The sequence below is a fragment of the Motacilla alba genome, chromosome 2 (assembly GCF_015832195.1).
Source record: "Motacilla alba alba isolate MOTALB_02 chromosome 2, Motacilla_alba_V1.0_pri, whole genome shotgun sequence".
NCBI classification, from domain to species: domain Eukaryota; kingdom Metazoa; phylum Chordata; class Aves; order Passeriformes; family Motacillidae; genus Motacilla; species Motacilla alba.
In genome coordinates this window covers 23882627-23907601 of record NC_052017.1, presented here as the reverse complement: position 1 = coordinate 23907601, position 24975 = coordinate 23882627, and the positions used below count along the sequence as shown (strand labels likewise).

Below are 24975 nucleotides of genomic sequence, written 5' to 3'. Positions count from 1 at the left end.
CTTCTCTTCTGTTTTAGAAGGGCAAATGAAATTTAGGATAAACTGCTTAAATTATAAAAAATTAAATAGTGGTTTTCTGCATTAACTAACTTTACGCTTTGTAATGTTCGAGACACAGGCATCCAGAGGTGCCAGAGAAGTAAATAAATCATCAGCTTCTCAACATCTGTCCAGAACCTGGACAGATACAAGACTAAGGTCTCAAAAGCACTTACACAAATGGAGATCAAAAAATGCTGCAAGTATTTGTGGGTTTATTCACTGGAGACTTGGGATGTCTTACAGCAATTACACAGGAGGTCAGCAAGAGGCCATGGGCCTTCTTATTAACCATAACTATTTTCCTCTTCCTTCTACAACTCTGTCTGCCTAGGTGAAGACTCCTGGTGTACTGCAAGCTCACTGAGGAAGGAGCTGTGGTCTGTGTTTAAATACTTGTACAATGCAAGTAGCTGCTGGTCCAACACTGAGGGTTCTAGTTCCTACCAGAAGACAAACACCGGAACAATTAATGAAAAGGCAGCCTGTTGTAGTTGAAAAGGCAGTTCAGCTTCTTTAGTCCAGTGGACACCACACCTGATACAGCAAATTCTGAGCGGACTCAATGGTGTTTGCTTTACATTGGAGTACTGATAAATCCTTCTGGTATCATCCGGGCAAATAAATTGAATTCAGTGGTGTAGAGTGAGTCACATCTTTCATATAAGCAGGAAAAAACCCATATGTGCTGAAGCATTGCAAGGGGTTAAAGAATGAAGGAGAAATTATCTTTGAAAAAGAAAATTAAATCACATTCAATTATAATGTAATGTCCAAGTTTCCAGTCTAAACTTCTGCATGGTGCAGTGGCACGCTTTTTACTTCTAAATAAACAGTGGAGGGGGGAAAAAAAAGTTAAAAGCTCCTCTCAGCACTTAATTGTAATTTTCTTGGCATTCTGTGACGGCCCTGGCCCAGGACTACAGCCCCCAGCAGTCCCCGCGCGGCCCCGTCGCGCCCCGGGCGCGCACCCAGCGGGCCGCGCGCGCGGCGCTGTCGTGGCGCTCGCGGGTGCAGGGTCCGGGGCCGCCGCGCCGAGCGCGCCGTGTCCCCGCGGCGCTCCCGGCCTCCTCCGCATCCTCCTCCTCTTCTTCCTCCTTCTCCTCGTCCCGCTCCTCCCGCGGCAGCTTAGCGCCGAGCCATGAGGCGTGCCGGGCTGGGTAAGCGCGGCGCCGGGCCGGGCTTCGACACGGGCAGGGCCGGCCCCTGTCAGGGCTGGGGGCGCGGGAGGCGTGAGGGGAGCTGTGCCCTGCGGGCGGGCTTGTGGCAGGGCTCGGGAGCTTTGACGGGGAAAGGCCGTCAGCCCTGCCTCTGCCTCTCCTTCTGGCCTTGCTGGATTTACGGAGCAGCGCTAGGTTTGTGTTTGTCGTAGAATCATAGGGTTTGGTTTGGAAGGGACTTCAAAGACCATCTAGGTCCCCCCGTTCCCCCATGCCGTGACGCCTTCCTCTAGACCAGGTTGCTCAGAGGCCCATCCAACCTGGCTTTGAACAAACACTTCCAGGGATGGGGGGCATCCACAACTTCTTTGGGCAGCCTGTTCCAGTGCCTCGCCACCCTCACAGTAAAGCATTCTTTTCTAATATTGCATTTAAACCCATTTCCCTTGTCCTGTCACTACATGCTGTTGTAAATAGTCTTGCCCCATGTAGTTGTGCTGTTGCTCAGTTGTTCTAATACCATGTTAGTTTGAGCCGTGTTCCCATGGATAGGCAGATTTGTTGCTCCTCTGTGAAGTCCTTCACAAATTCAGAAATTGTTCATTTGGGGTTTTTTTAAGTGTTTCTCTGTTTCCCTGCCATGTTTAAGGAGTAAAAAACCAAGAATCCCAACTGTTACAAATTTATTAGATACAATCTGGTGCAAATTGAGAAATCATTGCAGAGTCCCTGCTGAGTGTTTTGAGCAGCTTAGGCCTCATTTTTCAGCCAGCAGTCATGCTGATGACTAGAAGGAAACTTTGAACTCCCACGTCATGTTCTACAACCATGTGGGTGCTGTGATGGCCCTGTAAAGCTTAGGAGACATTTACACCTCTGGAGTGTATGACTGAGTTCTGGGGCTTCCTCCTAGAAAGTATTTAGGGCTAAACCAGGTGTGTCTGACACTACCCTGGATTTTCTCCTACACTTCAGATTTTTATTGTGCAGTAGTATTTTCATGAAATAAAACAAGTCTTGGGAGCACTACTTAGGGAATCAAGAGAGGTGTCAGGAAGTGTATCATTAAGAAGTGGGCATTTGAGAGTGCAGACTGACAGCTCCCTCTGGCTTGGAGCAGAGGCGACCCAGCTGTGTGCTGTTTCTGGAGAGGGGGTGGATGTTTACGCAAGGGGTTCTGAAGGAAGCATGCCTGCTGACTGTTGTGTTTACAGGTGATGGAGCAGCTGCGGGGAGCTATGGCTATACCAACAGTGGATACAGTGTTTATGAAGAGGAGAACGACAGGTTAACAGAAAGTCTGCGCACAAAAGTCAGTGCCATTAAATCGGTGCGTATTTAACTGCAGGGGTGTCACCACAGTCAGGAAGTTCAGCTATATGAACCAGGGAAGCAGTAGACTTAGTTTAAAACAGAAATTTGAAACTGTGATGTGTTAGCCTGGTGGGATGTCAGGTGACTGTCAAAGCTGCTCTGTCACTCCTCAGGCAGATGGACAAGGGAGGAAAAAGCACAATGAAAAGTTCATGCATCAACATAAGGGCAAGGAGAGATTGCTCAGCAACTACCATAATGAGCAAAACAGACTTGACTTGGGGAAATGAATCCATTGACAGTCATATCAGTAGGGTAGTGAGAAATAAAAGACTTAAAATGGCTTGCCACTACATTTCCCTTTTTCCTGGGCTCAACTTCACTCCCAATTTTCTCTGCTTCTTTACCCTCAGGGGTACAGGGGAACGGGGAATGGGAGTTGCAGTCAAAGAATATGTAATGTGAAAACAGCTCTTAGAAATAGCATGCTAGTATCCTCTGAAGAAAGGGTTTGGTGATGATTCTGATTCCTTTCAGAGATTGAGGACTTCTTTCAAACACGTCTAACTGAAAGACAGCTCTAAAATTAAAGTTGTCTGGATTTCTTGTTCTTAAAAGCTTTAAGTTTTATAAAGCACATTCCAGTGATTTTTTTAGGTCTGAAGCCTGAACTCACTCAAAGTCTTACTGCTAATACTGTTGTGTAAAATTGGTCTAGTCTCAAAGAGAAATTAAACAGGTTTAGAATAAGAATTTGGAGCAAGTTAAAGAGTAAATAAAGAGCTTTGACCTTTGTTATCAAATTTCATTTCTTGTCTCCTGCTGTGGTATGTTAAATTTCAAAATCCATGTATGCCAACAGAGCAGTTCATGGTGGCCCAAGGAGATCTTCCTGGAATTCTGTCTTTTACTGCAATGGGATAATCTTGGCATATGGAATAGCCTTCACATAATCCAAGAAGCCTCATGTAAAATCAGTTTCACTCTTGATTGAAATGCATCAGTACAAGATAATGAGACTCAAGTTTTGACATGTGAAAACAAATGGGTTTTGGCTAATCCAAAGCGTGGGGGCCTGGAGTGCATTTCTCTCCATCCCAGGAGTTGAGCAGGTTGTTCAAGGCCACTAAGTGTCAGTTCTCCCCTGTTTAACTCCAGAGCTGCTTTAAGCCAAGGCTCTTCTGGCTGGCTCCCACCTCTGTGATGTTGCAGCTGCAGCTCTGCCTGGTCTCATACCTCCCTGATTCCAGCCCTAACCTGACTTTACTTTCTGGCTTGACCTGGGACCTGACTCAGGCTTCTGCCCAGGCTGTTGCTGGCCCTGGTCACTGCCTCAGGACTGGCTCTAGTGCAGCTTTCCTCCTTTTGTTCTGTGACACAAAGCAGAGAAGGGCTACACAAGTTCACTGAAGAAAGTCCTCCTGGTTATAGCACAGCAGCAGCTTGTCAAAAGAGATGTGTTTGCAGGTTACAGTTGTCAACTCCAGCAACACTTTGAGTCAAACCATAGCTCATGGTTCTCTCTGCTGTGTGCCGGCAGTTTTAACACTTGTTCCAGGAATGGGTAATTGCTACTTCAGACTTGACTAGATCTTGAGTTTTTTAAAGTCCATCCAATAATTCAAGTAAGACATTATCTGGAAAAGGGGAAGAGGAGCATTGAGTACTTCCAGTGACTCTTTAGACTCATCTAGTCAGATGAAAAGTCTTTTATTTCCCTAAGGGTTATTGATAGAATACTGTGCAGGTTATTTTGTTTTTTGAAAATAACCAGGTATTGCTTTCACTGAGGAAAATGCTAGTCATGTCATGTATTTCCTGCTGGGTTCTCTAATATGTGTATTAACTGATTATTCATATTTAATACTTTTTGGTTTTTGTCTTGATAGCTTTCCATTGAAATTGGAACAGAAGTTAAAAACCAGAATAAAATGTTATCAGAAATGGTAAGTATTGAATAACTACCTTTCTTTAAATATGGGTCAGGATTAGAAGTTAATCATGTAAAGCATCCTGTTTTTAGTATGAACATTAGTATTAAAATTTTGACAGCTTATTGTTGACTGTAACATGTGACTGATTTGTCAGCAGTATCAGTATTTCTGTTCAAAAAGATAAGATGTGCAAATACATTACTCTTAAGGCACAACCTAGATCTTTATGCTTTGGATACAAGTATAGGTTTTTAATAGCAAATGTCAAGTATCATTTAAAAGGCACTTCCATATGTAATTGTATTCAAGAATAGAAGAAAGAAGCAAAAAATAAGGAGTCAGAAATGTCTTTTTTGCTTACACTTTGCTTTGGCTTGGGGTAATAATAGCACTGGATAAATGGGTGAAAATTTTTGCCTCTAAAATAATTTTAGTTTTTGAAACTTTGAAAAAACAGGGAAAACTATATTTAGTGAGCTGTAAGGGTATTTGGTTCTCAGAGTAACATGTTTTTTGCTCTTTTGTTTGCTTGGTTGTTTCTTTTTTAAATGTAGGAGAATGATTTTGACTCTACGGGTGGACTTCTAGGTGCAACTATGGGCAGACTGAGAACACTCTCCAGAGGAAGCCAGACAAAGCTATTATGCTACATGATGCTCTTTTCATTATTTGTTTTTTTTGTGATATACTGGATTATTAAACTGAGGTGATGCATGTTACCTCTGGTTTACATTGTATAATTTCAACTGTAGTCTTAGTTAATGAAGACATTGATTTAAAGTGGCACATTTGGTGGATAAAACAGTGAAATTGTTGTAAATTGCATTAACAATTAATGCGAAGTTATATATAGTTTTCTTAATGTATCAGAGTTTTTCCATCATCCCCTGTTTTGGGGGGATTATTTGTAAATATGCAGAAACAGCTAGCATAGTGGGATAGATTTTTTTTAGGGGAAAATAGTTTTTAGAATTGATTGAAAAAATTAAAAGAACAGTGGTTATTTGAAAATGAAGTAATTGCAGAATTTCAAGGCTTTCTTTTTCATTCTGCTTTTCATTCTGGGCCATGCTCTAAATTAGAGCTCCAGTTTCAGGCATGTAGTAATTTCACTTGCAAGAGCACAAAGAATATGTGGATCTTTCTAAATAGATCTTACCTGTGGAGTTTGAAAGGCTGGCCTGAAGCTAGCAAATGTAATAGTGGCATCCCCAAAAATTACTATTGTGTTTAGATCTGATAATGTTTAAGTAACTTTAACTGCGTGTTTTGGCAAAAAGTTACTTAAAACTGGATTTTTTATTTTTTAATTTAAATGTGACAGATCGTGTTTACACATTACTCTTCAAAGCAAATGCCTTTCATCATTGGGACCAACCAATATGGACACAGTAAAAATGTTTTCTTTATATTTAAAGTATTTAAAACTGAAATGATTCAATTGAATCACTTGAACTTTTACTATTAGTATGTTTACTTTTCAATTAGTGATAGTCCCTAAATCTACAGTGCATGATGTCTGAAATACAGTGGCAGATATTTTGAATTTTATTTTAATATAAAATAAGTACATTATGATGCATTTGTTAGAGGTGCAGTCACATTAGGGTACTTTATTTTGAAGACTTAGTTTTGGTTCACCAAGTAGTTTCTAATCATTGAGGCTATTACATTGCTGAGTTTAACATTAAAAAAAATTTAAGTTTGCTAGATATTGAAATTGTATCTACAGTTTTTGAAAAACTTTTTTAGAAATACTGTATGATGTGTTACCATTAATGACCAACTATTAACTTACAAATAAAATGTCCTGTAGTATTATCCTAGCTAGTGCTGTTTATATACATTTTTTCTACTGTAGAATACCAGTGTATTTTTTGGAAATGGTGCTGTATTTAAGAGGCAATTTTTATTTTTTTAATCAATAATACAGGCTCCCTCATCCAGCTTAAATGGCTGTTTTAGGAAGACTTTAAATAATTATGCACAGTTTTCATAATAATGTGTTTATTTTTAATATTTTACTTAATAATTACGCATACAACATGGTACATTACTGCTGAAGTTCAGCCTCTGCAAGCTTCAGATACACTTAACCAGTTGTTTGTAGAATTCTGCAAATAAAAATTTAACACTACTCCCATCACCAAAAGTCCATGACAGAGTGGAGTACAAATTGATATGGATTTGGCAAAGATGACAGAGCTCATTTTAATGATTGCTTGCTAAAAGTGAAAGATAGGGAAGGTAGCTGTAATTGAGAGGAAAGGCACTGTTCTGGGGTTTCATTATGGCAGGGAATAATTTGTGCCATAATTATTCATCTTGAAAGCAAAGCTATACTGAAGTGAGATTAAGCTACATAGCTTCCATTCATATGGAAGTTCTGTTTCGTAATTGTCAGCTTAGATGCTGTGAAGTGTAGATAAAGCTTGATTAAAGAACATATTTTTTTATGTGTGCTTAGCATGGGTCATTGGAAAATTTAGGTAACCCACTGAAAAATAGAATGCAGGAGGCTGCAAGCTTTCAGAGTGCTTCATATCAACAAAAATTTGACATTGGAAAACACAGAGTGGTAGTGGTGAAGGACCTTGATGTGCATTCTGATGGCAGAATTACTGATCTGTACACCTTCAGTGTGCAGCACAAGTCATGCTCTTGCTTTCTTAATTTTCAAGGAAGAGTGCAGATGCGTCACTTTCTTGGAAGTATGTCCATGTATTTGCATATGATGGAAAGCATGGTTTCATCTGAGCCACCTCCTATTGACATCAGTCTCAAGTCCCTGCAGAAATATAAAGGGTAGATTTAAACATTTTCATGCTGTTCTGATGGTGCTGTGCTGGACAGCTTGCCCAGAATTACTTACACATTGCATACGAATGCCACATATCTGCAGAACACCTCATCCACTGGCTCCTGGGCAGGTGGGCTGTGGTGCTTCCCACAACACCCCTGCTGAGCCTGTCCCAAACCTGTAGGTGCCTAAGCCTGCAGTTGAACTGTAGGAGGGGAGGGAGCTTTTCCAGGGCCTGCAGCAAAAAGCATTGCAGCACTTAAATTTGCTTAACTGTGGTAAGAGTCAACCAGTACATGAGGTATTGGAGAATTGCACAGAAAGGGTACAATTTCCATTCAAGGTTTTTAACCAATCCAGGTTTTCCTAATGACTATGTCAGATCTGGTAAAAGCCTTATTAGTATTATATAGTTCTTTAATGTTACATAGTATATTACAAGAAGATCAGTATAGTATTCTAGTGTAGTTTTATATAGAGCTTTCGTGCTTTAAAAATTAATGCTACAAGAATATTTACTCTTTATTTGATATTTCTAATCACACTCATTTAAAACCTGCCATAACCATGACTAAGTCATCCCTAACAGTATTGCCTAAATTCCCTGTGCTAGCCAGGGGCTCACTACTGCAACCTTGAGCAATTTTACTCACAAATATTTTACCTCTGGGGAGAAGAAAAAACCACTGCCAATAAAACTAACAGAACAATTCTAAACTACCTCTGCTTAGCAACCTGAAGATTCCCCACCTTCCTTATGGGCCTTGCTGAAGGCAGCAGACCTGGAACCGTGGTAGGTTGCTTGTTCTTAGTGCTGCGGTGCTGTCTGCTTTGTCAAGCTGCAAAAAGCCCCTGCCAATGCTCAGCATTTGGCATTTTCACTGTAGCAACAGCAAGTAACTAATCCTCAGAACTCTGTGATGTCAATAGAAATCCTCTGCAGCTTCAATCCTGGGCACATGGGGCTTGTATATATGAAATTAGAAGTAGTTAGTGGTAAGATCTGGCTTTGGTGGTGACAGACAAGTCAGGCTATCACGTATAAAGACACATCTCAAGAAACCAGAACACCTTTCGTATGTTTTGTGCTTGCGTGTAGCTTTACAAATTTGCTGATTATTTTTGTCTTTATAGGTGAGGTAAAGATTATTTCGTACAGAATCTACAGCCAGGTGACTAATGCTGATCTCTCCTCTGGGGAGACAGGACAGGTTTCCCCCTGTTAAGTGGATTAAGATGACAAAAGACAAATTTTTTCAATCCAGCAGCCCTCTACTAGGAAAGAAACTTGCTTTCATCATAAAATGAAACCACAGGATTAACTATGCTGCCAGAAACTCTGTAAGGAAGCTGAGAAAGAGCACATAGTGAAGTCAGCTTCTATATCAGTTATTAAATGTATGCTTATGGCTTGATAGTTTATCTTATATCAAGAATGCATTATTAATACAGCACATAAATATTTCAATATATGTAAATATTGGAATTCGATTGCTTTTGTAAGGGACATTGTTAGGCTACTGCTGTAAAGGCTTTTGATCTGGCACAGTAACATTTTGCTTTTGATTTCTGCATCACCATTCGGTTGCCAGATGACAGAGCAGCACATCCTGAACTACCTGCAGCCTTGCTGAGGTGAGCACCAACCTGGTGTGGCTTTCCCCTGACCAAGGACCATGAGGAACCAGCCTGCAGCACACCAGGCAGTTTGTAAAGGTGTCTTTTTGAGGGACCAAACCTCTAGCTACTTGTTGAATGCCATTGAATGCTGTTTTCTTTAGACAGTGGGAGTTAACCTGAGGAAGGAGAGAAATCGAACTATTGTGTTTTATCCCTCTAAAATATTCCCCGTGAAGAGTTTCCTTACATTCAGGAATTCCTATGTGTCTCAAATACTCACTGTAGATTAGAAGACTTCAGTCAACCACATTGACAGATATAAATGGTAAAAATTAATCCATGTTTTAATGAATAAAAGCAAAAAATTCTTCAATGTCAAGTTTAAAAACTGCACTTAGGAGAGAGGGTGAGGAGCCATTCCCACCCACCAAACTCAATCCAGGTGAGTTATAACTTCTAGTTAGGTAGCAACAGGAAAAAAAAAAGCCCTCCACATTGTCAAATCATGTTTCCCAACTCCATAGAAGCCATGTCATACAGGCTTCAGAAATGTGTCAAGCACTGCTTGAAGGATAAAAGCACCCTTTAATCTTGGACTACCCTAATTTGAAGGTTATGAGATAACAAAGTTGTTCTAATGATTAGGAACCCTCTAATTTACAGCCTGGAAATGTATTTCTGAATAGTGTAATCCAAAATAGTCTGCAGTTTAACATTCCTCTGTTGGCTGGTGTTGACCCCTCTGCACCCTGAGTGACATTTGGACCTTGTTTTGCACAAGCTAAACCATGTCTGTTACCCTGCCCCTAAAACTTTTGGTCCCAGTTTCCCTGAAAACTGGGGCCGGTCCTTATCCCAGTCTGAGCTCTCCCTTGTGTGCGATTTCCCCAGCCATAAAGCAGGGACACGTACCCATTCACAGCACAACCAAACTTTTAGATCTTGTAATGTGCTATATGCAGCTCATGGCACACTACATCTGTCTGTAGCTTCAAGATGGTAAAATGTGATCATGTTTGCAGTTGTGCCTTCCAGTACCATTTATTACCTACAGCTGAGAAGCTGGGCCTGCTCTGGGAGTTGCTCTCCTCTGGAAAACCATATGGAATTGGATTGAGGCACTTTCTCTTCCCAAACAAGCTGAGAGGAGCCTGCTGCACTATCCATGATGCAAGTGTCTTCACAAAACTTCAAACTTCCTGCCAAAATAAACTAAGAATTTTTTTTCCCTTTTCTGGCAGTGATCAGTGCCAGTCAGTCAGGGGGAAGAAAGTGAGTGTTGGTGATTTAAGCCCTGGTTTCCCCTAATAGCCTGGCATGGCAGAGTCCCTCAGAGATGCTGCTCTCCGCTTCCCTGGTTAGAAGGTCATTGGTAAAAAGCCTTATCATGGCTGAGAGTATCACTGCTTCCCTGGCCATTTTAAATGCTGCTTCTTTTCAGCACAAACTGCACTTGATTACAAAACCTTTACCCTTTCTTCCTCATGACTCATGATTTCAGGTTTTAACTATTTTAAGGTTTTATTACTGGCAAGAATTTTCTCCAAAAAAGGTAGTAATGAACCCTCAAGCCTAGTATTTTGTGACTCCTTCCATATTCAGGTTCAGCTAGATTACCTATAGGCTGTCCAAATTAAGCAGAGTCTGAAGGAGGCTTTGTTCTAGAGAGAAGAGTTTGAGCTGGTGCCACCCAGTGCAGCTGGCCTCTGACCAGGCTGGCACAGCCCACAGCCATGCCTGCCAGTTCCCATGACCCTGTTCCTTCCCCCTTGGACATTCTGAAGGCCAAGGTGAAGGAATGGGCATCACCTTGGCTTGCTCTGAGCATAAAACAGAGAGTTGAGAATCGCTGTACTTTAAAGTCATCACTGTACAGTTACCTGCCTTGATTTGCTATCTTAAAGGTAAATGTCATGTGCTTCATCTCCTAAACTGCTTCTCAAGGCACTCATAAAACTCAAACAAAGTAGTAGACAGGCATCTGTCTCAAAGCCTCTGCAGAAAAAGGTGGAAACTGCAGATTTTGTTTTGCAGATGACAGCAATTGGTATTAAGTCTTGTCTCAGCAGTTAGCTACAGACTTCAAAGCAAATTGTTTTTGTCAGCAGAAATGGACAGGTTTCATTTTGTTTGGTACAAACAAATTTCGTTAAATTACTTTAACGAAAAAACTGATTAAAGCCCCCAATTGTCTGGACTCATTCAAGTTTGGACATGTTTTATAAAGAATGAAAGACTATAAACAATGAAATAAAAAATGAAACTGAATGAAGTATTTGAACTAACTTTTTAAATATGTGAAAGAAAAAAATCCAGATGGAAATACATTACTTATAAAAAAAACTACTTAAAATTATACAGAAGTTTGTTTTTTAACTATCCTCAATTACAAATAGACCTTCATATTGCAATAACTACATTGACAGTTGAGGAGAAAATGAAAATGTGTTTCTTCTGCAGCTATGCATTTGCAATGCTACTTACACTTCTATTTCCCATGAGTAGTCAATATTTTTCACTACTTTCTTGAGTCTTTCACAATGTAGCATGTAAAGAAATGATAGCATTCTCCCCATCACAATGAACAAGAGAAAAACTTGTAAGAACTAGAAGCAGTTACACATGATGTTTAGCAGTTAATAGCAATCTTAATTAAAAATAAACCAAAGAAACCAAACTCTTTTAAGAAGACCACGTAAGTTCTTCCTATAACAATGGAAGTGCACAAAATTACTATTAAAGTATATGGATCACTACCTGAAATTGTTTAAAACTCAGGAAATCTGGGAAATTGCAATAAACTTGATACTGAAAGCTTTCTTTCCTCTATCTCTCATAACCTGGGTTTTTCATATAGATGATGGGTTTCTTCAATAATAGATTTTTGCCAAGTCTCAATGTCTTTAAGGCCTTTCAGATAGAGGAGAGAAAAATAAATAAGCCTAACTCCAGGCTAGTGCTTTCCTTCTCGAGAATCCTGCTATTAGGGTACAGTTTGGAAAGTCCACACTTTATGGGCTTTATATTAGCTTGTACTTTTCTATGAAACCTTTTCATATTTGGGCTCTAAGTTTTTTTGGTTTTTTTTTTTTTGTGTGTGTTTTTAACCTATTCTTCTTATTAGATTCTGTACAAGTGAGACATTTACATATATAAAATCAACCTAGTATAGACACCTACATGATGAAGCAGTTCTCTTCATGCTTTCCAGAGAATAGAATTAAGAAATGCCAGTTGTTCTACAAAGTTTTAAATGTTACTGATTAAATGACAGATATGAATAAAGTAAGTTGGCAAACAGTTTTGTGCTGTTTCTGTTTATGATCTCTAACTGACCCTAATAACTAAAATTCAGAGACTTCATGCACTAACTATGCGTAGTGCTGTATGTTCTTTGAGGAATGAGTAACAGCCCAATGTGTTGAAGACTAACATACATCTCTTTGGGAATTTCATAAAGATTATGCTACAAAAATGTTTGAACATTAGGACTAGATGTCCTGCTGTGCAGTTATACTGCTGCTACTGGACAAACATCACAGTGACGTGAATGGTTACTCAGACTGCTGTACTGAAACGCAGGGCTTTAGGGAAGCTGCTGCTTTGCTTATTGTTACAGATTAACAAGATTCTATCTTGAACGTGTAATTGTTTATTTAGGTAAAACTCTCCTTGTCCCTTCCTGGACCTTTGGTTACTCAATGGTGGAATTTTACTGATTCATAGAAAATTTCAGAGTATAAATATCACACTGTCTTTAGCCTCATTTATAACAGTATTTGTTTTAGAGATAGAAAGATACATTTCTTTAGCCAGCTGACTGTATATACCAACAGGAAACACTGGATTTCTTCTAAGGAAAAATGTGACTGTGCTGTTATACTTGGAAATCACTCTGGAGTCCGCACAGAAAAGCCCTGCTCACAGTTAGCACTACTATATTGGGCTAGGAAATCTTAAACAAAACTATGTAAAAGCGTGTACACATTAATCTGTCCAGACTACATAATTTACAGTAAGTGCTGCAAAGACAGGGATTCATTTTATTCAGATTGTCTACTGCAGTAGCTCTTAACATCTCTATCACCAGTGACCATTACTTGATAAAATAAGTCTGTGAAAAAAATCACCAAGGAAAACCATCATATTGACAGTTGACTTAAAACCACCATCATAAAGCAGTCTGTACCTTTGTAAGAAAATTTCAGGAGTCCCTTCGTCAAAAATACTGAGGATCTCTTGACTTACTGCAATGGCATTCTTGTTCATAAAATGCTATTAAAAACAGAGAGTAACTGAACCTACCTAAGAAGAAACAAGCTTTTTTGCAGATTTTCTCGAGTGTTCTGCTTTCACTTTACACAGACACATTTGCCAAAACTTTCAACTAACTGAACCATTGATTTGGCTAACTTTGGATAAGGTATTGTCTATATAAGGGCTGAACAGAAAGCTGTTACTGCAAGAGAATCCAAGGTCAATTTTGGTCGTTCTACAGAATATAAGACGCTGAGGCCAGATACCAAGAAAACTGTTTCCTTAAGGAGAATTTTGCTCTAAGTAAATAGAGACTAAAATTTGAAGTGACTTCAATTAATTTGCAAAAAGGCCTCTGGACCATTTTAATGATCTAACAACTTTCTAAAAGCAATTACATCTCTTACATGTCTCACATGGTGTCTAGTGTGACTAAAAGGGTGGAGACTGCTATCAGAACAGACTACTGCAGAAGCCAAGTGGGGAGCTCCAGATTCACACGTATCCAGGGAAAAAGATAAAGCTGATTTTTAGTCATTTTAGAAGAAAGCTTCTGGTTTTATTTCTGTTCTTGTAATCAAGTTTACAAGCAAACAAAAAGCAAAGAGAAAAAGTCACTGGTTGGTAGCTCTCAATTTTCCCACCCTTTTTTTCTACTCTGGCAGATACCAGAGGATCATCAGGCAAAATAGTGAGTTTTCCTCTTTCATTTGACATTTAGGCTAACCTGTGGGCAGTTCAAACTTTACAACTGTAATGCAAAGCCAAGATTTGGCAACAGAATAGTAAGTTTTGACACGTCTACCCAAAGTTAATTGCACTGGGTGTCCTTTCATCCACAACCCACTTCAGTGACATGCTATGAAGAGGAACAAGACCATTCACACTGGTGAGAAGCTGCTGCTCTTTTCAAGTAGGTAATTTTTAATGGGACATTTTAAGAGGCTAAATTTCAGTTAAAGCCATTTTGTATTTTCATCACTCCCTTACCTGTAAAACCTGCTCACAAGAACTTCACTGGTGAATCCCATTCCTCCCCAAAATTGGAGACAGCTATCAGTCACTTCACGGGTCAGGCGACCTGCCTTTAGCTTAGCCATGGAAGCAAATTTTGTCACATCGTTGCCTTCTACATAGAGAGCTAAAGAAAAAAGAAGAGATAAAAAAGCAGTCACTCTGGAAGTCACCTCCCCATGTTCCTTTAGCCTGACAAGGTTCTTTGCATGAAGAGAAGCACATCTGGGAAGCAGATGTGGGAGCTCACCCACGGCGCGGTGCAGCAGCGAGCGCAGGAGCTCCACTTCGGTTGCCAGCTCGGCCAGGCGGAAGTGCACGGTTTGGCTGTGCAGGACAGGCTGGCCAAACACCTTCCGCTGCCGTGTGTAGTCAATAGTTTCTCGTATAATAGTTTCCATTGGTGTCAGGGCTGGAAGAAACAAAGCACAGAACAAGACATGATTTTAGCCAGATCTGTTAAGCTTCTTGTTGAAAAAGAAGCTTTTTTCACATTGTACAAGCAACACGTTAGGTTTTTTTAAAGGAAATTGTTCTGTACATTCAGTTTGGGGTCAAGTTTTAATTCTGAGAAGAGACTGGTACTTCCTTGTACCTTGAAGACATCTATCTCACTTAAACCCTAAACTGCCAAAACCTGGAAAAGAGGGAAGAGAAGTGGGTAGGAAAGAGGGAGAGTCATAAAAAGCAGTACCAACATGATGAGGTAAACTTTATGCTTACTGTCTCATTTAGGGCCCTAGCAAAAGCTTGTGGCAATTCCTACTTTCCCTGCTACCTGTGTCCTGAAGGTTTGTTAAAATCCTGGAAAAAAAAATCTGAAGGCAGACAGTGTAGTGTGCTCAGTGAGGAAGGCTGTAGAAATGTAAATTGAAGGAAGTCTTCAGGGAGAAGGCAGAAACCTATTCTAAGATCAAGGAACACAAACAGACTGCTTATTATGTCTGTATTCTGTGATAGCAGCATAGGGAAGAAAAAATTCACACCGACCTTAAAAAAAAAAATTAAATAATTATCCTAATGGAAACAGCATGAAAATAGGGTACTGCTGTAGAACAGGTGGGAGAGGCAGCAGACGATGCTTTAAAACAGAGCTAGTTTGCTGCTGCTTTTTGTGCAAACTTAGACATATCCCATTTTAAACAAGAAAAAAAAAGGGAAAAATTTCTCTTCCAAGGCAACCAGCCTTGAAGTGAATGACTAAGCTATCAGTCCCTTGCAGGGTAGCTGGGATAACGGCAGATACAGAATGTGTGGAGAATTTTGTTTGGCAAATATGGACTCACGCTACTATGACAAGCAGCAGGGCATGATTTCACAAATCTATCTGTATGAGAAGGGTCACATTTTCCCTTTTCAAAATATGCTTATCCACATCCATATGCATTTAAAGTCTAAACCACAAAACTCTGAATGTAAAATGCAAAATAAACCCAAGCCTTGGACTAGTATGAAATCTCTTTTCCTACCTGTGAGTTACTCATATGATAGTCCCTTGCAGGAGCCTGGGAAGCAAGGGCCTGGTGTGGTTCCACGTACCTTTTTGCTTTGTATTCAAGATCACTGCTATTTAAATTTCATCTCTGTACCGCTGTCCTGTGTAGACCCTGCATCCCACCAGTTTCCCCTGCCATGATCATTCACCATCACTTCCACAGAGCACCATTTTTCACATGATGTCTCTACATTCCATAGGGTGATCAGCTTTTCTCATTACCTAAATATTTTCCCCTCCTTTCTCATACAACTAACTTCAATGCTTATTTTTTCAGTAGAGCATATACAGCAATGTCCTCGTTTCTTCTGTGTTAACACACTATGTTGTCACCCAAATGCTGGCTTTCTAGACAGGAAAATAAATAAATGTTTTCAGGAACATCTCTTGAACAGAAATACTGTTCTTCCAAAGGACAATATCACACAACACTGTAGCAGGTATAACACCAACAGCTTTTTTACTTGTATATCTATGGTCTCCAGCTTGAGAAATGGAAGGAAAGAGCAAGGAGTATCCAGGCATCACTTGTTCCTTTCCCTCTGACTGAAATCTGGGAAGAATACAGCACGGTCTGAGCTGGGAGGGAAACTAAACAGTACATGCCAGTGCTAGGAGAGCAGAAGGGAGGTGGAAGGGATAAAGACAAGGGGTTAATCTTTGTGTTGGTCTGTCAGTGCAAGATGCTCCAGCATGGCTTGTGTGGTTCCCAGCATCCAGCACCAGGGAAAGAGGGGATGGGAAACAGCAAAGAGGAGGCAGGAGCAAGATCAGGTGGAAAGAAACAGGACAGAAACTGTTCAGATCCTGCTTGCAAAAGGTCTAAAGATCATGAAGGGACTTTGGTCAAACTCTGCTCAGGCTTTACCACACATCATAGCTCAGACTGGGGTTCTGGGAAAACTGCTCTTATAGTGTCCACCTCTCCAATTCACTGCCTCCTTCCTGCTCCTGCTGATCCATCCTCTTATTTCCTTTGCTGCCATTACTGCCCTTCTTATTTCAGGAACTTTCATTTGCACACAGAAACAAACAGAGGAAATCTAAGGACTGTCCTGGGCTGCTTCAAAAGAGGCCATCAGGTCAAGGGTCATGATTGTCTCCCTCTACTCTGTTCTCCCAAACCCCATCTGGAGTACTGCATCCAGCTCTGGAGCCCAATACAAAACAGCCATTGATCTGTTGCAGCAGGTCCAGAGGAGGGTACTAAAGAAGATCAAAGGGCTGGAGCACCTCTCCCATGAGGACAGGCTAAGAGTGTTGGGGTTGTTCAGCCTGGAGCAGTGCAGGCTCTGGGGAGGCCTTATTGCAGCCTTTTGATTTATAAAGGGAGCTTATAAGAAAGATGGGGACAGAGTTTTTACCAGACCCTGTAGTATCAGGACAAGGGGTACTGGTTTTAAATTGAAAGAATGTAGATTTATATTGAACAAAAAGAAGAATGTTTTGGAACTGGAACTACATGATCTTTAGGGCTCCTTCCAACCCAAACCATTCTATCATTTTACGATTCTAAGAAATGTCTTATGAGAGTAGTGAGACACTGGATCATGTGGCCCAGAGAAGTTGTGGGTGCCCCAAGACACATCCATTCCTGGACATGTTCAAGGCTAGGATGGATGGGCTTTGAGAAACCTGGTGTAGTGAAAGGTGTCCCTGCCCATGGTGGAGGAGTTGGATGTGATGAACTTTAAAGGTCCCTTCCGAAACCATTCTGTGATGCTGATGACAGGTACTCAGAGCTCTGAGCACAGCTCTAATATGGCAAAGCCTGGCTGTGTAGCAAACAGCACCAAAATGCAGCACATCATGAATACCATGGCAGCCAACAGCCATGTTCAACAAGGCACACAACACTTTCCCAGTCATATGACTTCAGAGAAATGCCATTCTAATAAGGAACCCCCCTCTTTTTCGGTGAATTTGTTTCCTTTTCTTATACAATGTTCCCCACATCCTCAGACAAAATTAGCCCCATGGGTTTCAACTGACAGCAATGCAGGAAATGTCACTCTAGGGCAGCCTAAGGAATGCGGGGCCTACCACACAGCAGAGAATTGTGAAAGCACTTGAAGTTGCCAATGCAGAATAATCTTTTCCTCGTATCTCCATCCAACTTATATTATTGCACTTAAAATTTCTGTTCACTGTAAAGACACTGTCTTGTTGCTTTGTTTCCTCTCAAAAGAAAAGGAAATTAATTATGTTTTTCCTAGGTTGTGACTGATCATGCTCTAATGAAATATACAGGGAGCTCTAGGCTGAGCAATCTGATTCTTAAGGACGTGTGTTGCCCATGCAAAAGGATCTGTCATCCTGCTTACTGGCCATGACTCAATGGTGCTCATAAAACTGAAGTTGCAGGAGCAAATAGAATTCATTAGAAAAGTGCCATTCTGCTCTCACATGCACACTGAACTCCCTCTTTGACTCTGAGTTAAGCAATTCACAAGACAACTGTTTGCTTTTTTTGCCATAGCAACATTCTTTTCCTGTGATCAGTGCTACAGGCCCTCAAACAGATTGTGTTTACCAAGTGCCACAACACGGGAGACATGTGGCACCTTTTTTCTTTCAACGAAGCAAGAAACACAGTGACTTTGACCAATGCCTTTGATGATACACTCAGAAGAAGAGACCACACCTGGGAGCAAATTTTGCAATTCCAGGAAGCTAGTTTTCTATTTGTATTTTAAACCTGTTTGACTGAAAATACATTTTAAAAGAAAAAAAAAAAAAACAAAAACAAAACAAAACCAAAAAAAAAACAAGTGAAGAAAGATACTGGCCACAAAGAAGACAATTAATGAACAAAAAGAAATCTAGAGCATGTGATACTTGAAAATAAAAATACATAAACCCCCCCCCAAACAAAGAGAAACAGAGCAAAGAACCCCAAACACAACAAAATAACACCCAGAAAGGAAAAACAGACAAGTCTACTGCCTTTTTCAAGTTAAAGGAAGCAGTTAAAGTGAGGATCCCAGGACTGGTCCCTAAATCATTTAAAAGCAGATTGCTGATTTTCAATGTCACAGCCATGAACTGGGAAGGAACAGAAATGTCCTACTGAGAGGCAGAAGTGAAGACCAGGATTAAACATGCAGACCTAATCACATAACTACTGAAGGCACTTAAAGAGTTTCACACATCTGAGCCTTCACCTGAGCAGTCATGGTTGAACACATGTGAAACTGTTTGCAGGACTGGAAGATAACAACTCTAGATGCTATGATACAACAAACTGTACCCATTGAGTACTGGGTTCCCTTCTGAACACTGGTTACTCTTTTTCTTGTTTACCACAATTGGTGATCTCTGAAGCTTGCAGCTTGGCTCAAACCATGGGTCTTGTCCCTGCTGCCAAGGCTTTTATGTATTTTATATCAGATAGCTGAAAAAAAGCAAACCCAGGGGGTCCAGCAAGGTTTACACAGTAGCCACTGCAGAAGGCAGCTCCCTCTCCTTGGCCAGCTCCTGGACTCTTCCTGCTGGCCCCTGCCTGGCCATAACAGGCAAGGAGAGAAGCCCTTCCCAGGCTGCTCATCCAGGGCAAGGATTCACTTGCTCCTGCTGTGTTGTTTTGGACAAAAAAATGAATTGAAACCTGGTGTCCCAGTTCCTGGCAGAGCACAGTGACAGCCAGGTAGTTGTGCAAGACTGGACAGTACCAAGCTGCCCGTGGTTTTAGCAGGAGTGATCTAACCTGCCAGGCCTTGTGTATTGATGCTGTCAGTGCGCGTCACTTTTGCCTGGGGTGTGATTAATGCTGCCGGCTACTCTGCTGCCTGGGGAGTCTCACTGCAGCCCAGAGCTTCTTATGGTTTGTTTAATTTAGACTTCAAACTGAGCATAACAATGCACAATGCACATCCTTGCAGTCTCTATGTGCCTCAATTAAAGCAGAAGCAGTGGTAGGATCACAACTCCTGCTTGCCTGAGTCTGCAGTGACATCCTCTGCAAGTGTAACCTCCTGCCCTTCCCTAAAACTACTCTCATATGTACTATTTATCTCAGGCTGAACTAAGAACTTTGTCTCAATAAATGATTTTTTTAAAGGCATTTGAACTCCAAAATATTTGGTCTGTGATGAAGCCAAAACAGTAAGTGCTTTTTTTATTTGTTCACTGAATCAAAACACCACTTCTTAGAATGCTTAATTCCCCAGCTACACACAGACAGTGACAGACAGGGAATGCACAGAAGCATGAATACAATGACATTATTTAGACAATTCTGGAATCTAAAGAGGACCAATCTTCTTACAGTGAACCACATTATATTTAACTTGAAGAACTAAACACTGAGGGGTAGGGAGAAAGTTTGAGGGCTGAATGTGGACAATTCAGACTTGGATCTGGTTTCCTGGAATATCCAGAATCCATATAACCCAAATACATAGATTTGAGTACAGCCTGAGTTCTGAGTAACATAAACTCTGTGACAATATAACTTCAGGGAAAGGAATGTACCACTTATGTCCAAAGTGTACAGAGGCAAAACAGATTTGCAAAACAAAGCTCTGACATCCTGCAAGAGCCACTTAACTTTACACAGACAACAAGTTAATTTTCTAAAATCCATTATCAGCATATCAGCATCATAATGCACTGTAGTACAGGAAAAGTCACCATCCTTCCATTTTATGCTGATATTTTGATAGCCTTTGCACTATATTTGTAATAGACATAATATGATGCCATATTTTCTTAGCACAGCAGCAACATGAAAAAGAAACAAGGCAAAAAAGAGCCTCTGCAATGGCTCACAAAATATTTTCTGATTCAGGTTTTTGTACAGAAAAAGGAATTTTTCCACAGAAAGAGAATGTCGTCTGTATCCAGGCTATGACGGATTTCAGAAACAGATCCTAAAAAGTCATTGCAACTTACAAGAAAAGAAAAGTGCTGTTAGTCATGTGAAGAGTGACCCCTGTGTCCCTGCAGAAGCACAAATGATGACTTACCACTGGCTACACCCCACAGCCGCTCTTCTTGGAATTGCAACATCTGGTATGTAAAACCATTTCCTTCCTCACCGATGAGGTTCTTGCAGGGGACCCTTACATCTTCAAAAAAGATCTGAGCTGTGTCCGATGACCTCATGCCCAGTTTGTCTATCTTTTTAGCAACATGAATGCCTGAAGAGAAAGGTGTATGAGAAAGACCGCAAAAAATGGAAGCACTATGAATAAATACAAGGTTTTCAGAAGGAAAAGTCTGCAGATGTGAATGTATGTTCCAAGACAACAGTGCAACCTACCTTCAGGAAAAACATAACAGTATTTCGGGGTAAAATGGCCCAAATCCTATTTTAAAAGGTTTTTCCACTTTATTAAACCAGCAAATCAGAAACTTTAAATGTAAAAGTCCCACTTTTCATTATATCCCCAAATAATAAATATTTACTAGTCATAATAATCTTACTCCACACAAGTCTTCAAACAATGTGATATTTATTTGTTTATGTTTGATTTTTATCTAGCATTACAATAAAATGCTGAAATTCAATTTGGCAGTATTTGCCAGGTGCCTGCACTGCTATGAAACAGTACACAAATATTCAGTAAGGACAAAAACAGAGCTATATTTTAAGCTGCAACTAAGAGTATTTCTCCTCCTGGAAATCCTCTTCCTTCCCTGTCTTCTTCATTTATCCTCCCCTTCCTAACCTATGCTGATTTTTTCTGGTACAGTGATCACTCTGAGTTTTCATGGGTGTATTTTTGTGAGGAGGGTTTGCTTCCCCACAGACCTCTCCATACAGCACTGACTCTGACCCCATGTGCATTGGTCTGTTGAAGATGAACCTGGTTCCTTCAGGTCTGGCCACATGAGGGTTCAGCTACCTCATCACCCTAGGCAGGACTCCTTCCCGTTGTTTGTTTTTTCATAGCTACAAGTTTTCCCTGCTGTTGTTCAGATGCAAGCATGGCTTACCCCTGTGCCATGAGAGTTTAACAGGCACCCACTGTTTTCCTGTGGCATTTCTCCTGTCTTCAGCTTTTATCTCCCTCTTGATCTGGAGCTAATTCAAATATTCAGGGTGAAAGTCAAGAACGTTTCAAAAGCAAAAGGAGGACAACAACCAGGCATAAGAATTTGAGCATAACACGTTAATTACAGCTGACAAGTCTGTATGTGTAGCAAAACTGTCCTCCAACTCAGCATATGTATCTTTGCCAGAAAACCAAAGCTTTTTACTACTCATGTCCAAGTTCTTCCAACCAGCTTTGTGATGAGAAGGTATTCTGTTGTTATTATCCTCTTTATTCTTTTCAATCCTCTACTACTCTCTGGCATGGCTCAGTAGAAGCTGGTTGGTCACCACACAGGTTGTTCTGGTCCCTCTGTACTTGTTCAGATCTTGCTATTTTTCAGAGCTTTCAGAAAACATCTCTTTCTGAACTAATACAGACATCTCACCCTTTACTCACAGAAGGCCTTCAGACATATGAAAATTACTTTGGTTTTGTAGGCAGAAGAAGTTGGCAGTCATTTCCTTCAAATTTACTCTCTCTGCACTAAAAAGGTTTTGGAAATTTTCATCTCTTCACAGAGATGAAATACTGACATTATTTACAAATGCCAAGACTTCTCTGAGAACAATGTTCACATACACTTCCACAAGTTCCACTCAAAATTTTTTCTCCACCAACCAAGCTGTAAACAGATTATGTATTAGAAAGACTGGCTTTGATATATGATCAATGCAGGAGTAAAATTGGGACAGCTATGTAAAAATTCTTGACTTTTGAATTGAAAATTATCCAGCAGTTTGTAATCTGTCAGCCAAAAAATCATTTCTGGTGTGTTTCCATATTAAAAACAGAGCTAAATAACCACATACTGAGCAATTTAGAAGCTCAGATGAAATCTGGAACATTGTTTCCCATTGGAATACTGCTATTTGGTTTCTTTGAGAGTTGCAGAGATCATGTATGGTCTAAAGCCAACTGGCTTTATGCAATCACTGCTCCTCGCCCATATGAAGATGCACTTACTGCTCTTGTTAGTGGGTGGCTTAAAAGGACTCTCAAGACAGCACAACCACTGCCAGTTCATTATTACATTGCTAAATTAATCCCGTTGTTTACTTCCCAGATCCACATACAGCAAATACTACTGAAGAAAGCTCTTACAGGCTTGGTTAGTGAGCTAAATGTGCTGATGACTTTTATCTGTAATTCTTCCAGATTGGGTTGTGGTTCAATTTTCCTGAGTCCTGCAACATCCCCCTTTGTCATGCCCTACCAGTTTCACTTGCTCTTAATTCATGGTTCTCACCCACAAGGAGACCAGGCTGCATCAGTCTCATGGGATGCCCTTCTGAGGCTAGCACATGCTTTACATTGTGGAAGACAATCATACAAAATCATCTCTTTGGCCACTATGGGGGCATCAAAATTTCCCTTCATGTAATTATCTACCTTCTCTTCCTAAGGGGGACTACAAATGAGAAATTAGCAGCAGCAGTAGAAATAACTGGCCCAGATAACTCCTGGTGTTTGTCTGTATTAAATAAATTACACACAATAACTCAAAAATCTGAATTTAACAAGGCCAAGCACCTGAATTACTAAAATCACTGCTACAGAGCCAATTGAGCTACTTGCACCACTATCATTGAGATGGATTGCTATTTCTCTGCCTGGGCAGTTCTTCCCAAGCATCTTTGATTTTTCATTTTCTCCCATTCCTCCAGCTTTCTGACAATCTCTTTTACTTCCTGTATTCTATCTTGAGAAAAAGGCAGTTGCTCTCTCCTGACACCATTTAGTGTCATTACAAATGAAAACAGACACATTTGAAATTGCAATCCAAGAAACATGCTCTTTCTCTTTTCATAGTTGCTCTTCTCCTTATTAACTCCTCCTTGAAATCTCCCCTAGAGCTATCTGAGGACTCAGAGGACAAACCACAGGACAAAACAGTTGTCACATCAGGGCTGCAAGCCATTTGTCTATATACCTTACACACAGATGTTTTGCAACTTGCTAGATTCTCTTTTATTATGTGAAAAATTCAGCTGCTTTTTAAAGACATCGTTATTGTATGAGGAGTATTCACCTGATTTGGACATCTATCCATTGTGGATCCATGGTGCTGTTATCCAAACTTCTTTTATGAGAAATGTATTCAGCAGTGTCTGTCAAATCTAGACCATGATTTGCTTCAGCCCAGATTAGACAGTATATATACGTAAAATTAGAAGAAGCAAATCCTACTTTGTCTATCGAATAAACTATCAATTGTTGAAATTAATAGTTCATTTTCCGACTTGGAATTTTTTTCACTCTTTTTTTCCCACCACACAATATAAATACAAAACAACTTAGATTTTTAGCAAAAATACACCACAGGTCTTTCCTTACCCAGCCATATAGGCTGGTGTCTGCAGAGCTGAGTCAAACATAGCACATTTGCTCTCCTCTGCAGTTGTTTTTCATCTTTGACACACATACATCCACCGACGTTTGAGAGTGCATCATTCCGTGATGTCCTCCAGATACTTCCGGTACAGCCTTGGTCTGCCGCCCTCCATGGAGCACAATCTTTAGCAGACAGACATCCTTAGGATGTATCAAACCAGATGGAGTTTCCTGAAAAATCTCACTTCTGATATGACTCACCCACAGAGCACAATCAACAGTCTTAATACTGCATTTCAAAAGGTCACCAATCTTGGTACTGTGACCCCTTTGGAGATAAATATGTGTATCATCATAGAATAATTAAAACACACACGTTTTAGGAGCACAAATTTTGTTCCTAGGAAGACTTCTACACTTCTGCAGATCAGAATAAGGTGTCTCAGACATATTTTCTACTCTAAATCTATTTAATGCAGGTAAAGAAGGTCTGTGTGTAGGCTGTGGGATCAAACATCTCCCCTCTCTTAGAGCTATGACAACTAGTGTCTTTTTGAAATAAGCCAAGTAGCTGAAAACCTTTAATTCAATTTTTCTGTGTATTTTATCTGCCACCAACTGTGGGTCAGCTGCTTTGTTGTTTTAGGAAGATTGATCTCAGAGAAGAAGTACTGCATTTGCATTCTGACCTTTTCATGAAAAATCACAAGAAGGACTTCATTCATTTATCAGCAGATGGCTGATAAGTGAATTTACCTGGAAATTCAGAGCAATTCTGGCTGTAAGTTACATGTTTGCTCATCGCTCCTCAATAAGGATGAAGTTCACAACTAGTGAAGCAGCTGGGGTCTGTCTTCCATGAGCTTCCATTAAAAGCCTGTCTTGCATGAGCAGAAGTAGTAGAAGCTCACAGTTCACTCAGAACCTGCTTGATTCCCAAGGCAACTCACTTGCTTGACTTACTCCACGT

General features: G+C 40.4%; 2 protein-coding genes across 2 annotated transcripts in view; one reads left to right on the top strand and one right to left on the bottom strand.

Moving 5' to 3' along the window:
- The first annotated feature begins 1008 nt into the window (after window positions 1-1008).
- Window positions 1009-6273, top strand: BET1 (Bet1 golgi vesicular membrane trafficking protein). Its single transcript, XM_038127146.1, has 4 exons — window positions 1009-1199; window positions 2414-2529; window positions 4403-4459; window positions 5002-6273. Exons 1-4 carry the CDS (start codon window positions 1181-1183, stop codon window positions 5155-5157), a joined length of 348 nt encoding a protein of 115 aa, XP_037983074.1. The 5' UTR covers window positions 1009-1180; the 3' UTR covers window positions 5158-6273.
- A 164-nt stretch (window positions 6274-6437) lies between these two features.
- Window positions 6438-24975, bottom strand: part of LOC119697062 (probable acyl-CoA dehydrogenase 6) — an 81281-nt gene continuing 62743 nt past the window's right edge. Inside the window, exons 6-9 of the mRNA XM_038127145.1 lie at window positions 20601-20774; window positions 14389-14550; window positions 14115-14265; window positions 6438-7235 (exon numbers count right to left, since the gene is read on the bottom strand). Of these exons, the coding sequence (XP_037983073.1) occupies window positions 7145-7235; window positions 14115-14265; window positions 14389-14550; window positions 20601-20774 (578 nt within the window). The 3' untranslated portion in view covers window positions 6438-7144. The remainder of the gene's footprint in view (window positions 7236-14114; window positions 14266-14388; window positions 14551-20600; window positions 20775-24975) is intronic.

Excerpts from the sequence above, each read along its gene's own strand:
- BET1 (XM_038127146.1), top strand. Across the intron at positions 2,530-4,402 it reads AAGTCAGTGCCATTAAATCG|CTTTCCATTGAAATTGGAAC; the intron begins GTGCGTATTTAA and ends TTGTCTTGATAG. Across the intron at positions 4,460-5,001 it reads ATAAAATGTTATCAGAAATG|GAGAATGATTTTGACTCTAC; the intron begins GTAAGTATTGAA and ends TTTTAAATGTAG.